The following is a 13,320-nucleotide window of genomic DNA, read 5'->3' on the forward strand; positions in this document are numbered from 1 at the left end:
TCAAAGCACCAAGAAACATGTGTCCATCAATAATGATCTAGACGATCATGTGTATTACTAGTAGATTATATGCATAACGTTTGCAGTGCATCCGTTGGTACACAGTGGGTGCAACCAAACACGGATAACGTCGATATCACAGCCATTTGAGATGCCCCAACCCCCTTTGCCTTCACATTCGGCTTTCGAAAGTAATGAAAAAAGAAGGGCAATGTAGACCAGGTAGGAATGATACTGTAAGGAAATCTCTGGCCGCCCTCGCATCCATACACCCGTCTTGAAAATGCTGCAGAATAAATGATGGTAGTTCCGCCAAAACTCCGTACGCGTCCGTCTAATACAACGAACCAAAATCCAATTGCCTGCCCACCGATATGAACTCCAAAAAAAGATGGTCATGATGGTATCTTACTGGTACAAGCGAGCCTTCCAAGTCGCTCGAGTATATCCAACGAACGAAGTACGCAGAAGAAGTAAACAAACTGAAAACACGAAACGACGCTAGACAATGATCGTTTGTAAAGGTATATGATGATATGATGTTAATCCAGGTGAACGGTACGAGACTGAGGCAAGGCCAACCGGGGCTGACAAGGGGAGATATGTAACCAATATCTCCGAATCCAATCTGAGGACGACTCTAATCAAAAGAACCTGGAATAGTAAGGCTCAATCGTTCTTCCTTCTTCTTCGAAGACGGCTCCCTTGGTGCTGGGGTCGAGGCTGATCGCTGGTGAAGAGACTGCTTTGTCGGGTGTATCTCCAAGGATTTCCGTACTTCATTATGGAGTTGTGCTTCAGCCTGTGCCTCGATGTGCTCTTCCTCCTCCTTGGTAAGGGTCTCAGGGGTAGGATCGATCGATATGACGGTCTTGCCGATGGAAACCCTCTTTCGTCCGTCCTCAGATTGGGCGCTGAATGGATCGCTCATGTCGACTGCAGAATCCAACGGTTTCCCGGTTGATCGCTGGCTTTCCTCGCTCTTTCTGATTGCCTCTATCCTGCCATTAGCAAACACGGGGCTATGGAGGCTATCCTTCGTTTGAAGGAATGCTGGGACCACTCCTCCCCCTAGACGACTCCAAAACATCCGCTCGCGCAGGCGTACGCTCTCCTCCCACGCCCCCTTTTTCTCCTCTTCAGTCTCGGCTCTCCAATGACCTGCCGCCACCATTCTCAAAAAGCCAACGTAGTCGCAAGTGGACCGGACCCTGCCCAAACACCAATCACATAGCGGATATTTGGTCTCCTCTGTATCAGAAGTCCTAAACCGGAATTTCCTAGCGTATTCATCACCTTTCCTGTTTTCCCCACAAAGAGAACATGGAAACACTGGTCCTCGAAATTTGGGAGGTGGCGAGTTTGGCTCCACAACGAATGCACCGGTCGTGATACTGCTAAGGGCAGTGCGTCGAGCCATCCAGGAGAGGCCAGGCGCGAGATCAAGCCGCAGAGTGGGCTCAATATCCTCCGTCTGCGTGCGCTTGTAGTATTTCTCATCCTTAAGGTTTGGAAGACCCGCACCTGCGATTGAGTCGCGCGGGGAATTGTTACCAACTGAGTTTGGAGACCTCGCGATTGGCAACGAACTTGTGGAGCTATTGGTAAAAGAACCGAGACCGAGGACATTGAGACTGCCATAATTGCCGCTGGACACTCGACTAGAGGGTGCTGAGCGCGCACTGATCTTCAGCATGTCCTGGAAATCCGAAAAGGACGGAAGATCGGACCGTAGGACGGGGTGAATGAGGTGGGAAAAATGCAATGGATGGTCTGGCGTTATTTCTTCGGCTCCAGGCGTGTTCGGTGTTAGATTTACGGCCTCGAATAGCTTGTTCATCTTGTCTGCTGGAGTAATGCCCGGAGTAGATGGAGCGGTAGTAGTTGGGAGGGTGTTGCTTTCATTATCGTCCCTGTCCAAGCTCATCCTCTCCATTACCAGCTTGAGGTCCTGCATCTGCTCTTGAAGGGATTGTTGCAAGGACTCGGCGTCGACAAGTTGTTGTCTGAGTTGCTCGTTACGTTTCTCACAGGCCTCGGTCTCCTTGCGAGCAGAAGACACCATCTGCGCGGTATCGGTCAGTACATCGTGTAATATTGAGAAAAAGGAAAGCAAAAGGACCGATCGCAATGCATGAACATACCCCATTGGCTTCCTCGAATAGAGCAGACGTCAGTGTTTCGACCTCAGAGTCTACCCTTCTCTTGGCTTTCTCGGCCTCTGCCCGACGCTTCCGCTCCTCTTGCAGTTCGGAGAGCATCTGTTTTTCCAACTTGGCGAAAACCTCTTTCTCCACCAGCTGCCCTGTAGCTATCCACTGTTCGTATTCTCTATTTTGCGCTTCGGCACGGGCTAGCTTCTTGTTAATTACATCCAATTGCTGCCGTGTCTGTTGAAGGGAGTCGTCGAGAGCGGTTGAGTGATTGATGGCGTTTATGAGCTTCGTACTGAGAGTCGCGACCTCTTGGCTGAAATCGGGATGCATAGCCGAATCGGAGGAATCGTTCCTGGATAGCGGTGGTCGAGGTATTGAGGGAGCTCTGGGATCTGGGATGGTGTTCATGCCTTCGCTATCCGTCTGGGGGTCCGCGTCGGTGACGACAAGCCTGCCGAGCTGGGGTGTGGAGACAGATTTGGTGACTTGCTTGTTTGCGGGTGTGGGGGTGAGAGATCGAAGATGGGACTGAAGGCGGGATGGAGTGACAGTGCCGGCATTCGAACTTGCTGGATGATGGAGCCAGGGCGCGGCATGGATGAAGCTATAACGATCGTGGGCGGTTAGTCGATGTTGTGAGAGGGAGGGGTGGGTGAGACAGTGATGGGGACGGCGAGGCGAGTGACGATGGATTGTGATGAGGACGGAATGGTAGGTCTCATATCGGTATGTACGTACTCGGCCATGATTGACTTTTATCGCTGCAAAAGCGCTGCTGCTGCAGAAACAGCAGCGAAGGCGAGTGCGAGGAAGAAGGGATAGGAAAAGATATGTAAAGAAAAAGAAGGGAAATGGCCAGGCGCGACGAGATTAGGCCAGACGAGGCCAGGCCAGGCCAGACAAGACAAGACTGGACGGATTGAGAGGGGAGGTTGAGGTTGAGGTTGAGGTTGAGGTTGAGGTTGCGTGGGAGTGTGAGTGTGAGTGTGGTCACTGGTCACTAGAGACTGGATTGGGTTGTTGTTGGAAGTCGAGAAGCAGGTAGGGACCTGCAGGGGTGGCCGATGAAACGGACAAAGGAGTGACGACACAGGGAAAAGGGAAGCGCGGAGACTGAGAGGCGAGGCGAGGCGACGAGTGGATGGTGAACGGGCCGACTTTCAGGAGAAGGAGAAGGGCATTTTGGTGAATTCCTCTAGACAGTAGGGGGAAGGAGAAGACTGCACAATGAAGTGAGTTCTTCTGGGAAGGGAGAGAATGAAGACACAATAGGAAGTAGAAGGGAATAGGTTGAAGAGGATGTATTAGAAGGTTGAATGAAGATGAGTGGGCGGGTGATGATGTTTGAGGCGAAGGGAAGGGACGGGAGGGAAGGGAAAGGATGCAGGTGATGATGAATAATGAATAATGGGATGGGGATGGCCACGGGATAAGGTGACTTGGGTACTTACCACTGTGCACGATGGTACCTCACTACTCAGTTGATCACACTGCAGAATAGTATGTACCTCGTAATTGATAGGTAGGTACCTCTTAGCAGGGCGCAGCAGCATGACAAGACTGTCCAGACTCAAGACAAGGTTCGGCCGCCGGAAGGGGAAGGGAAGCGGAAGCAGCGGGCGCCTACAGAAGCCCAAACAACAGGCTCGCCAGTGTCATCCAACACCTACCTACACAGCACAGCACAGTAAAGACTTGGGTAGATCCACGATTACTTCGCACTGCGTAGGTGCTGGGTAGGTAATTATGTAGTATAAGGTACCTAGGTGCTACCAGCATCATATCAACAGCAACTTTTCTTGATTACCCAGATCTCTAATGATTACTGTGTAGTTGCACTACTGTGTATTATTGTCCTTGTTCTTCATGGTTACGGGAAATCTACATGTAATCAGCCTTAGGTTCCTAGTTATCAGGCAGGTGAACATCCACAAAAGAATTGGTAAATCGACAATGTGGCCAGTACCTAGCTATGTTATTATTGATCAAGCCTATGTAATTGTATCCAGTGCATCCAATATGTCATACAGGTTATGATGTTCCCTACCTACCCACTCAGGTTAGATACCTGTACCTGTACAAATACCCATGACCATGTACGTGTACGGAGAAGTTACTGTTCGTAGTGCCCATACAGTCCAAAGGAACCAATGTGATCTCTCAGGGTTTGCGCTTGTAGTCTGAGGCGGTAGTGATAGGAAGTAGCTATGGTTTCAACATTAACTTCTACCATCATCTACTCAGGCCTGATCAGGTACATTCCTCCGTACCTAGAGATAGGTACCCAATACTCTTGTACTATGTACGGAGTATACCTAGGTACCTAAAGTGTCTGGCCCCGCCCCCGCCGCACGTGCCTGGACTTTATTGTGCCCAACCAACCAACCAGGCCTTGACTTCACAGGACAGGCAACGGATAGGAAAGCTTTCAATTTCACAAATCATCTCCCACGACACCAAATCAACCAGCGCTTCATCCAATCCCGCCCTCGAGCTACACGAAGACAGGATAACACTTTCGTATCGTCCCCAACAACAATGTCTGACGCCGATTTAGAAGAAGTGCGTAGATGATGTGTTCCATCTGACCCCTCTCCTCCCCCCACGATATCCACTTCCATAAACATACTTACAGTCCCAAGATTCGACGCGCTCGTCTGCAACAATTGCAGCAGCAAGGTGGGCAGGGTAGAGGCGGTGACGGCGGCCAAGGTTCAGAGCAAGATGCACAAAGGTAAGTTCTGTTCACTTGTGCCTTACCCCTAGGCATCTTTTGGTCCTATATCTTTTCCTCCTCTTTATCTGACAAAATGATAGACAACGCGAAGGTATGCATCTTCAAGGAATATACGAGATCCCTCACAGCTCCGACACAACGTTAACGATCCTATTGAATAGCTGACCAACGGTCCTCGATACTCTCTCAAATCCTGACTCCTGAGGCTGCCGATCGCCTTGGTCGCATCCGCCTAGTCAAAGAGTCTCGTGCCAACGACATCGAGAATCGTCTAATCATGCTTGCGCGTTCAGGTCAGCTTCGTCAGAAAGTGTCGGAAGACCAATTGAAAGACTTGCTCGGCGCCGTAGCAGAACAGCAGGAGAAGGAAGAACAGAAGATTGTTGTGAACAGAAGAGGTGGCGGCGGTTGGGATGACGACGACGACTTGGATGACCTACTCAAGGACGTCTAGACGATGATTTGAATAAGGAAGGGCCTTCGTAGAGGGCCGCTTCGGATTTCAGACCAAGTTGAAGTGCATTGCGAGGGTATTTGGGTGGCACCCAACTCAGATGCCCAACTCCGCAATGAGCCCCGACACAGCACGAATCGATTGAGTGCGCAATTAGGAAGGCACTTGTACGGACCATCCCTGCCTTACAATGTCTGGGAGTTGATAGGCTTTGATATAATGCGTCGAATGTGTACATGTATGTGTGTGTGTACGTGCAGGCGAGCGCACCCTGCTTGGCTTTGTCACCTACACTGTGTAGACTAGCATACATATGCCCGCCCATGCAATGCATCAGCCATCGCCAGGACTTTGCATTGGGTCGTATCTGCGATATGGGCGACACGTCAAAAGAGGGACGTATGTACGAGCAGGGACATCACATTACCTGTAGTTCTGTAGTCAAATATGGATTACCCCGTAGAGTGTGTAACAGCAATTATAGCTGGACTAATGTGTATGTGCACCCACCACTTGTGAAGAACTTGTGGTCAATTGCAGTCTGTTTCTCTGCTAAAATGCTAGCAAAGCCCAGTAACAGCCCTATTATAAGTACGGAGTACATACATTTGTGTGCATGTGCATACAAACAGTCAATCTCACGCACATGCGTTGCTTGCATATTACATTGACAGCAAACACCTCCTTCCCTTGTACCTACCTCGTAGGTACGGAGCGGTAAAGCAATAATCGATGATATTGTATGTAACTACCAGTCTCATGGATGGAAAGTCCATCTTCAACATGCGTGCGTAGGTACTTCGTAGGTATGTACCCAATTAGATCGTCTGCTTACCCACGCTCCACGCCTTTGCCGCGGTTCGACCCAGCAAGTCGGATCCGTTTCCCCCGACCCGCCGATCTTTCTCGAATATCTTGAGCTTCTCCTCCATTCTTTTCTGTCCTTCACGTCCCTTGGATTTCCGCCTTTCGCCACGAGCCCATTTCTCTCGTCTTCTTCAATAACAACCCTTTTGCGTCGCCCTCGCATCGCCCTCAACTCGTCCCACACATCCAAATCCACTTCATCTACATACAATATGCCTCGTCAACGTGGAGGAGCCGCTCCCCGCCGACCCACGGCCGCACCAGCACCTAGACCCGTTGCTCCTGCTCCTGCTCCTGCACGCCATTCATCAACTGCCGCCCATCCACCTCAACAGCAGGCTGCTCCACCAATGCAGCAGGCTCCGCCTCAGCAGGCTTCCCAAGGCCCGGGTCTCTTCGGTCAGATGGCCAGCACAGCTGCGTAAGTTATCCCCGCGCATGGCGGGCAAGAGAAGGCCTTCCGCGTGAACCTATCCCTGTTATTGTCCTGTCTAACTATTCTGTAGCGGTGTTGCAGTAGGATCGTCCATCGGCCACGCCGTCGGTGGGTTCTTCAGCGGAGGAGGTTCATCAGAACCGGCACAACAGCAACAACAGGCACCAACCGACTTCGCTCAGCAACACCAGCAAGCCAATTTCCAGTCCCAATCCGGTGCTTGCCAGGCACAGATCGGCGACTTCCGCAAATGCATGGATGAGAACCAGGGCAGCTTGAACATCTGCGGTTGGTATCTGGACCAGCTCAAGGCCTGCCAGGCCGCCGCTAGCCAGTACTAGATTCGATGAACCATGTAAAATGAATATCCGGGGAAAGCACCTCCGACACAAAACTATACCATTAGACGCACATGGACCAAATCTTTCATGGGACATCAGTGAGCATATGCATTTACGTTTTGGAAAAGGCGTGTCTTTAGCGTCCACTGTAATAGTACGACAATCCACTATGCTCTTCATTGCTGCTGACCGTTTTTGCCATCCGTGTTGGATCGTGTTGCTCCTTTGGCACATGCCTAATATGCTACAGCTCTATTCTACTCAACGACGTAAGTGTAAATGCATTGAACAATACGATGTCCAGGTCATGACTCGTGTAATTCATGCCCGTGTCAATCTTTTGATGTTGTTCAAATCGACGAGTGGGGCTTTAGCAGTGAACTAACATGTTGCCTCCACTTTCTCATGTATTCTATCATCAATCAACCATGAAAACCACTTGCAAGATTCTGTGGGGTCACGGAAGCTTCGTCACGTAATTGCTTGCGAAACTACCATTTTACACTCCAAACCAAGATGACATTGGGCTTACCCATTGGCGAACGATGATTCCTCGGTTTGGTCCACTGTGATTTCCAAGCGGAAGGACGACATGAGAGACAGAACTTCTCCTCTCTAGGGGGTGTAGACTCTATGTATTGGCGATGCTTTGCATTTGGCATTTGTATGATTAGAACCCAGCATGCCCCAACTTCCTAATCCGCTTCCGCAATCTTCCAATTTCAACCTCCTGTCTTCTGAGATTGCCTATGGCCGTAGCTAACTTTGGCACCGGATCTTCAACTGCACGGTTAAAGGATACTTGTGCGTTTCGCAACTCGGGGGGGACGAGTATGCCGAACCACTTTAGCGGATCTGAAGATGCTTTGTTTTCGACTGGAGCGGCTTCCCCTGCGTTCTCATGATCGTCGGATGTTTCCTCCTCTGTTGAAGGACGCGTCGACGTCTTGTCATTTTCCGCAGGTCCAGATGCTTTGTTCTCGCGAGCAGAGGGTGATTGAATCGAGAACTTGAGATTTGGGATATCTCCGCCCACAGATCTTGTTACATCAGCGAAGGTTTGCATTGGAACGCGGCCTATTGTAACAAAGTAGTTTACATACATCTTCCGAAGCGATTGCATTCGATCATCATAGTGGTCCACTCCATATCGGATGCGAGATGGATTTTTGAAGTTTGCCTGGGCCAATGAGAAGTAGCCCTGAAGCGAGCGATATCAATCAGTGAGTTACATATCTCTATGATTGATATTTTGGAATTCTTACGGAGGCGAGACATGCCGAAAGCTGCTGTTGCAGTTGTTGATATTCATCTAAAGCGTGGAGATAGTCCTCAAGTAACTTGTCAAGATGTGCAATAAGGACTTCTCCATCCACCCCATCCTCCAATGCGGCATCTTTGGAAGGACTATCTTGCGCTACTAAGCTGCTATTTCCATTCATTGTAGCATGAAACCATGGACCGGATTTGCAACTCGGAAATCGATCATACCATCATCTAGGCGACGCCGCGACGGAGTGATACATAAGGACGGACGACCCATATGCGCTAGGCCTAGGTGGGTAAGCCATCATTGGAGATCTTCCGACTTCCTACATACAGTTCTCTCTTTAAATTACTTGAACACAAGTCACGGCACTTTCGCATTTGTCCGCCATGTCGAAGCCCAACCCTTTCGCGAGACTTTTCCAACGGTACTATTCTCAATTCCCGACAGCCGTCCGAACGCCTTCCGCGACCCCATTGCGACGAGCTCCGCAATGTTATCGCGAACGATTCGTTGCTGAGCTCAAGCTTCATCGTCACCAGTTTCGACGACAATTCGCCAGCAGCCCAACCCCGCGATCGAACAATGGGGGCCTCGACCCGAACTTCGTTTCTATCCTCGACAAACCAGCAAAGATGGCTCGTGTGGGCAAACAACACGGACCTGGGCTAATCATTCTCGCCATCATACCAATAACAGCCTTCTGCTTGGGATGCTGGCAGGTACAGAGGTTGGGATGGAAGGCAGACTTGATTGCGCGATTCGATGACCGTCTTACATTCCCCCCCTTGGAACTCCCTCTGCGAATAGACCCAGACGCTATCAAGGACTTCGACTACAGGAAGGTGTGGGCCAAGGGTAAACTGCGGCACGATCAGGAGATGCTCGTCGGACCACGAATGCTGGAGGGCGAAAACGGGTACATCGTGGTGACCCCACTGGAGCGAACAGATGAGAATGGAAGGACTAGCAAGATATTGTGCAACCGGGGCTGGATCAAAGCAGATGCAAAGAAACAATGGTTCAGGAAACAGAACGGTGCATTGCCCGAGGGCGAGATCGTGGTAGAAGGATTGTTGAGAGCACCACCGAAAAAGAACATGTTCACACCGATCAACCACCCTGAGAAAGGTGATTGGTTCTTCCCGGACGTGCAGCAAATGGCAGATTGGACTGGAAGCCAAGCTGTTTGGGTCGAGGAGACAATGAGTAGGTGCACAAATAATAAAATATACAGGATGGGGTATCTAACTGCAACCAGCGCCGGATCTACTTGTGTCGTATGAAAGGGAGCCAAAGGGCATACCGATTGGAAGGCCCGCCGCTGTGAACTTACGGAACAACCATACGCAATACATCTTCACTTGGTAAGTCGCCTTCCGTCTCATCCCTATAAACGCTAAACAATTCCACCAGGTATGCGTTAAGTCTCGCCACCTCTGTGATGCTCTGGATGGTGGTCAAAAAACCTCTGTCAGGCACACAGCGCCGCGTCAGACATAGTACTGAATGGTCCTGAGTCAGGCGTGCTCCTCCTGTTCGTCGTCTTCTACCACCGTTTGCATTCGCTTTCTCTTTGCCCTTTTGGCTTTCTGGACAGGCTCCATACGCAATTCTTGGAGTAGCTCTCGTGGCAGCATCTTCTGTGCCAGCGAGAATGATGTAGTATTATTCGTGATCTGGCGCTGCCTAACAGAAATCGTTAGCGTGATTCAAACTGTAAGAGTAGTACCCATGGCATATAACATACCTCTTCATTAAAGCTATGACGTCTCCGTTTTCGATCATTTTGCGTCCTGCATGGGCCGCATAGGCGGACAGGTCCTCACTAACTTGTTCGAAAAACCAGTCTGTGGCCTGTACCAGGGCGGTAAGGGTGTCATTACTTATCTTGCCATGTCCACCTTGGATTTTAGCAAACGATGTTGCCAAGCGCTTGATAGTCGGAGCCGGAAAGGAGGCATACTCATTGCCAAACTTGGAGATTCTCACCTCCCGGCGCTGTCTACGCGCGTGTTGCGCCGCGGCGACTGGACGGCGCTCTGGGGACTCTGTTTGAAGACTACGGTCCACAGCAGATACCTCCTCGCGATATGCATGTAGGTCTGCATCATTGTCGAGCTCCTCATCAGATTCCCAGGCCACAGGGGCCGGTTCATCATTTGTATAACGTTGGCCAGCATGATCAGTGCTGCTTCCATTACTAGAACCTCCATGAAGCGTCTTCTCTAGGTTCATGCTATCCTCAATTTCACTGAACCCTTGCACCGTGGGATCTTGTTCCACTTGTTCTTCGCGAGCAAGTGTTCGAAGGCGCTGAGGGATGGTGAAGCGAAAGGTTGGCTCGTCCAGTATTTCATCCTGTTCGAACACGCCTAGGCCGGCATCACTATGCCGTCCGCCACGTATCCCAGCCAGCCCACGAGCCTCCATAGTTGTATCTTCCATCTCTTCTTCGATTTCCTCCTGTAAACTGAGGTCCGGATCGAATTGGGGTCTGCTATTGATGAAGGTGCCATCGAGTTCGTACTCTTCCTCTTCAATTCCTAGCTCCTGTAGATCGGCAAACCGTTCGCTGATTCTCGCAGCAAACATAGCCCTCGGGTCTTCGCTAACAGCTCGTCTCCCAAACTCAAGAGATTGTATCGTACCGTTGTCCACGTCTGCAGGTATGTCCGGGAGTAGCGATTGTCTTGGAGGCATTTCGTGAATACTATCATCCTCATACATATCCTCCAAAGCCATCGAAAGCCTTGGAGGAATTGGATCAGGTCCATCATCGATATCCGCAAGTTCGAGAGCAGAGTTACGAGAAGTATTTCGATTTGGGGGCGAGGGCCGCACAGGCCGAGTGTCGCGCGCAAGAACTAATGCTTTTATCAGCCAAAGCCAAACATCATACCATCAGGGCGCGAACTTCTGCTGAGATCTCGTAGAGTATCTCTTGGGGTTTCCCGTTGAACCCTGCCGCTCCGTCTTCGATTTTGTCCTGGTGTCCTTGCCGCATTCGCACGTTCTCTCAAGGCTCGTATGGCATGAGGTGTAGTCGGTGCTGCCCGGCGGGCAGATATAGGACGTGAGGCTAGCCCACCTCGTGGCGTTCGAGCTGCAGCTCCTGGTGTGCGAATTGGTATATTTGGAGTACGTCGGTCGCTGGGAGTCAGGCGAGGCCCAGCGCTCGAAGCACGGCGGAATGGGGTGCTCGGTTTAGGGAGAATACTTGTCAATTGCTGCAACTGTCACGAAAACCCCAGTGTCAGCTACTAGCCAAGCACACTTGGACTGGGGATGCTACCCACATGGTCATGGAGGGTTGAATCTTGCAACTCATCTTGAATTCCAAGACGGCGATCGCCGATTCGCTGTTTCTTGCGCGGCGAACCCGACATTTCTTTCACATCTGTTGTGCGCCTACAGTTGGGGTTTACCTAGACGTTGTTGTTGAATGTTGCATGTTGAATGTTTGGGGCAAGATAGTCAGTCGTAGTGGAGTTGGCGTCGGAGAGCGGGACGCGTCAAAGCTAACGTCGAGATAGGAATAGTGCACCGGTTCATATCGATAAAGGTGCATCTCCATACTGTGCAACTAAATAATAATTTTCTTGATCAAGCCCAGTACTTTTTCCAACGCAATAGCTCTACGCCCTCAGGCCTCCACGACACACATCATGTCCGACTCTGATGAGGATGGGGGAATACCACTAATTGAGCCAATGTTCGATTCCGATGTGGACTCTAAGAAAAGGAAGAGAGGTGGAGAGGCCGATGCTACCAGCGAAAGCAAAAAGGCGAGAAAGAAGGCGCGCAGGAAAGAAAATAAGAAGCAAAAGGCCAAGGCTATCAACAATGATGACCTTGATCAAGAACTTGGGGTCAATCATGCTTTTGAACGAATGGATAGCCAACTCCTTGCCGACTATATCAACTCCAGGACGCGCCTATATGGCACTGATCTCAGCAGCGTGGAGCTGGAAGATCGCTTTATACCCAGTATTTCTTGCCTTTTACCAGATGGTGTAACCTTTTGTTCAGGCTAACCCTACGGGCAGGCCGAAGTATACAGGACGCGAGCGCCTGGGACAAACCACGCACTTTGAACAACCTCGCAGCTTTCTTGAAATCCCGAGACCCAGAGCTTAAACCTACGCCGAGCAAGCCTTGTGGAGCACCGCACACACTGGTCATTACAGCATCAGGCATTAGAGCAGCAGATGTTTTCAGAAGCCTCAGATCTGGCCTCCCGACACAAGGCGTGAAGAATCCCAGTGTTGCCAAACTTTTCGCAAAGCACATGAAGTTAGCTGAGCAAGTCGGGCATCTGAATAAATCGAAGTGAGCAAGTAATCTCACTATCTAGACCCACTTTCTGACACTTCCCAGGATCGATTTCGGCGTCGGAACCCCGGAGCGGCTATCCGCACTTCTCGAACAAAAGGCCCTGTCCACTGCAAATTTGAAGCGTATCGTCGTAGACGTCTCGTACATTGATCAGAAAAAGAGAGGAATCCTCGACATGAAGGAGCTTCAGGAGCCTTTGATCCAGTTGTTGGTTCGACAGGAGCTTCGTAGCGTCGATAACGTGGATGAAGGCGGCCTGTTGGTATTCTATTGAAGAGGCGGGTTAGAAGTTGAGCAGACCGTCCATCAAAATCTTAATCAAGCAGCTTTGCATTCCAATCCCCCCTTCTTAGAAACCGCAGATTGCACAGTTAGTCCCTATTTGGGTGGACTCTTATTCGAGTATGGAGAAGGTTGTGTGGCAGCAGTTGTGCGCGGATTGGCATATATCACAAACTCGAAGGGGAGAAGAAAGAAATATACTAGACGGGAGAATCCGACAACGAGCAGCAATCATGCCAGAATCGACCATTGTACGGGAGACGCCAGACTACGTGTACTGTACTGTGTAGTTACACGTGCATCTATCGGACGATTCTGCCGCAGCGATGATAGCAGCAGGGAAGCGCAGGGCGACCATGGCCTGCCGAGGGAAAGAAACCCCGAAAATAATGGAACCGCAACCAATGGGAATGGCAGGGTAGACGAAATGCAAGAAGATCAA

The 13,320-nt window shown here is 50.4% G+C and overlaps 8 protein-coding genes across 8 annotated transcripts; 4 read left to right on the top strand and 4 right to left on the bottom strand.

Moving 5' to 3' along the window:
- Positions 1 to 17: 17 nt before the first annotated feature.
- BU24DRAFT_23368 (uncharacterized protein) lies at positions 18 to 606 on the bottom strand. The gene has a single exon (XM_033522209.1). It carries the CDS (start codon positions 397 to 399, stop codon positions 58 to 60), a length of 342 nt encoding a protein of 113 aa, XP_033389932.1. The 5' UTR covers positions 400 to 606; the 3' UTR covers positions 18 to 57.
- Positions 520 to 3,024, bottom strand: BU24DRAFT_23374 (Sec2p-domain-containing protein). The gene is made up of 3 exons (XM_033522211.1): positions 2,895 to 3,024; positions 2,145 to 2,760; positions 520 to 2,065 (listed from the first exon to the last, which is right to left on the bottom strand). The coding sequence occupies exons 1-3, from the start codon at positions 2,900 to 2,902 to the stop codon at positions 641 to 643; spliced, it is 2,049 nt and encodes a 682-aa protein (XP_033389933.1). The 5' UTR covers positions 2,903 to 3,024; the 3' UTR covers positions 520 to 640.
- Positions 3,025 to 4,689: 1,665 nt separating this feature from the next.
- On the top strand, positions 4,690 to 5,594 carry BU24DRAFT_417227 (uncharacterized protein). The gene is made up of 4 exons (XM_033526665.1): positions 4,690 to 4,718; positions 4,799 to 4,890; positions 4,974 to 4,984; positions 5,050 to 5,594. The coding sequence occupies exon 4, from the start codon at positions 5,171 to 5,173 to the stop codon at positions 5,345 to 5,347; it is 177 nt and encodes a 58-aa protein (XP_033389934.1). The 5' UTR covers positions 4,690 to 4,718; positions 4,799 to 4,890; positions 4,974 to 4,984; positions 5,050 to 5,170; the 3' UTR covers positions 5,348 to 5,594.
- Positions 5,595 to 6,290: 696 nt separating this feature from the next.
- On the top strand, positions 6,291 to 7,474 carry BU24DRAFT_487985 (uncharacterized protein). The gene is made up of 2 exons (XM_033533509.1): positions 6,291 to 6,635; positions 6,721 to 7,474. The coding sequence occupies exons 1-2, from the start codon at positions 6,427 to 6,429 to the stop codon at positions 6,989 to 6,991; spliced, it is 480 nt and encodes a 159-aa protein (XP_033389935.1). The 5' UTR covers positions 6,291 to 6,426; the 3' UTR covers positions 6,992 to 7,474.
- Positions 7,241 to 8,470, bottom strand: BU24DRAFT_417229 (uncharacterized protein). Its single transcript, XM_033526666.1, has 3 exons — positions 8,257 to 8,470; positions 8,095 to 8,192; positions 7,241 to 8,031 (listed from the first exon to the last, which is right to left on the bottom strand). The coding sequence occupies exons 1-3, from the start codon at positions 8,431 to 8,433 to the stop codon at positions 7,662 to 7,664; spliced, it is 645 nt and encodes a 214-aa protein (XP_033389936.1). The 5' UTR covers positions 8,434 to 8,470; the 3' UTR covers positions 7,241 to 7,661.
- Positions 8,471 to 8,614: 144 nt separating this feature from the next.
- On the top strand, positions 8,615 to 9,947 carry BU24DRAFT_417231 (uncharacterized protein). Its single transcript, XM_033526667.1, has 3 exons — positions 8,615 to 9,461; positions 9,512 to 9,624; positions 9,674 to 9,947. The coding sequence occupies exons 1-2, from the start codon at positions 8,648 to 8,650 to the stop codon at positions 9,586 to 9,588; spliced, it is 891 nt and encodes a 296-aa protein (XP_033389937.1). The 5' UTR covers positions 8,615 to 8,647; the 3' UTR covers positions 9,589 to 9,624; positions 9,674 to 9,947.
- BU24DRAFT_487988 (uncharacterized protein) lies at positions 9,779 to 11,647 on the bottom strand (the record flags this gene model as incomplete). The annotated part of the gene is made up of 4 exons (XM_033533510.1): positions 9,779 to 9,947; positions 10,009 to 11,125; positions 11,176 to 11,494; positions 11,558 to 11,647. The coding sequence occupies 4 exons, from the start codon at positions 11,645 to 11,647 to the stop codon at positions 9,779 to 9,781; spliced, it is 1,695 nt and encodes a 564-aa protein (XP_033389938.1).
- A 279-nt stretch (positions 11,648 to 11,926) lies between these two features.
- Positions 11,927 to 12,870, top strand: BU24DRAFT_404601 (uncharacterized protein; the record flags this gene model as incomplete). The annotated part of the gene is made up of 3 exons (XM_033525655.1): positions 11,927 to 12,248; positions 12,308 to 12,590; positions 12,639 to 12,870. 3 exons carry the CDS (start codon positions 11,927 to 11,929, stop codon positions 12,868 to 12,870), a joined length of 837 nt encoding a protein of 278 aa, XP_033389939.1.
- Positions 12,871 to 13,320: the final 450 nt, after the last annotated feature.

Source organism: Aaosphaeria arxii, assembly GCF_010015735.1.
Source record: "Aaosphaeria arxii CBS 175.79 unplaced genomic scaffold BU24scaffold_1, whole genome shotgun sequence".
NCBI lineage: Eukaryota > Fungi > Ascomycota > Dothideomycetes > Pleosporales > Aaosphaeria > Aaosphaeria arxii.

Coding starts and splice junctions, on each gene's coding strand:
- BU24DRAFT_417227 (XM_033526665.1), top strand. CDS start 5,171: ATGCTTGCGCGTTCAGGTCAGCTTCGTCAGAAAGTGTCGGAAGACCAA.
- BU24DRAFT_417231 (XM_033526667.1), top strand. CDS start 8,648: ATGTCGAAGCCCAACCCTTTCGCGAGACTTTTCCAACGGTACTATTCT. Junction 9,462..9,511: donor AGCTGTTTGGGTCGAGGAGA/CAATGAGTAGGT, acceptor GGGTATCTAACT/GCAACCAGCGCCGGATCTAC.
- BU24DRAFT_23374 (XM_033522211.1), bottom strand. Junction 2,066..2,144: donor TATTCGAGGAAGCCAATGGG/GTATGTTCATGC, acceptor GATACCGCGCAG/ATGGTGTCTTCTGCTCGCAA.
- BU24DRAFT_417229 (XM_033526666.1), bottom strand. CDS start 8,433: ATGAATGGAAATAGCAGCTTAGTAGCGCAAGATAGTCCTTCCAAAGAT. Junction 8,193..8,256: donor TTTCGGCATGTCTCGCCTCC/GTAAGAATTCCA, acceptor CGCTCGCTTCAG/GGCTACTTCTCATTGGCCCA. Junction 8,032..8,094: donor ATGCAATCGCTTCGGAAGAT/GTATGTAAACTA, acceptor TGATGTAACAAG/ATCTGTGGGCGGAGATATCC.
- BU24DRAFT_487985 (XM_033533509.1), top strand. CDS start 6,427: ATGCCTCGTCAACGTGGAGGAGCCGCTCCCCGCCGACCCACGGCCGCA. Junction 6,636..6,720: donor CAGATGGCCAGCACAGCTGC/GTAAGTTATCCC, acceptor ACTATTCTGTAG/CGGTGTTGCAGTAGGATCGT.
- BU24DRAFT_23368 (XM_033522209.1), bottom strand. CDS start 399: ATGACCATCTTTTTTTGGAGTTCATATCGGTGGGCAGGCAATTGGATT.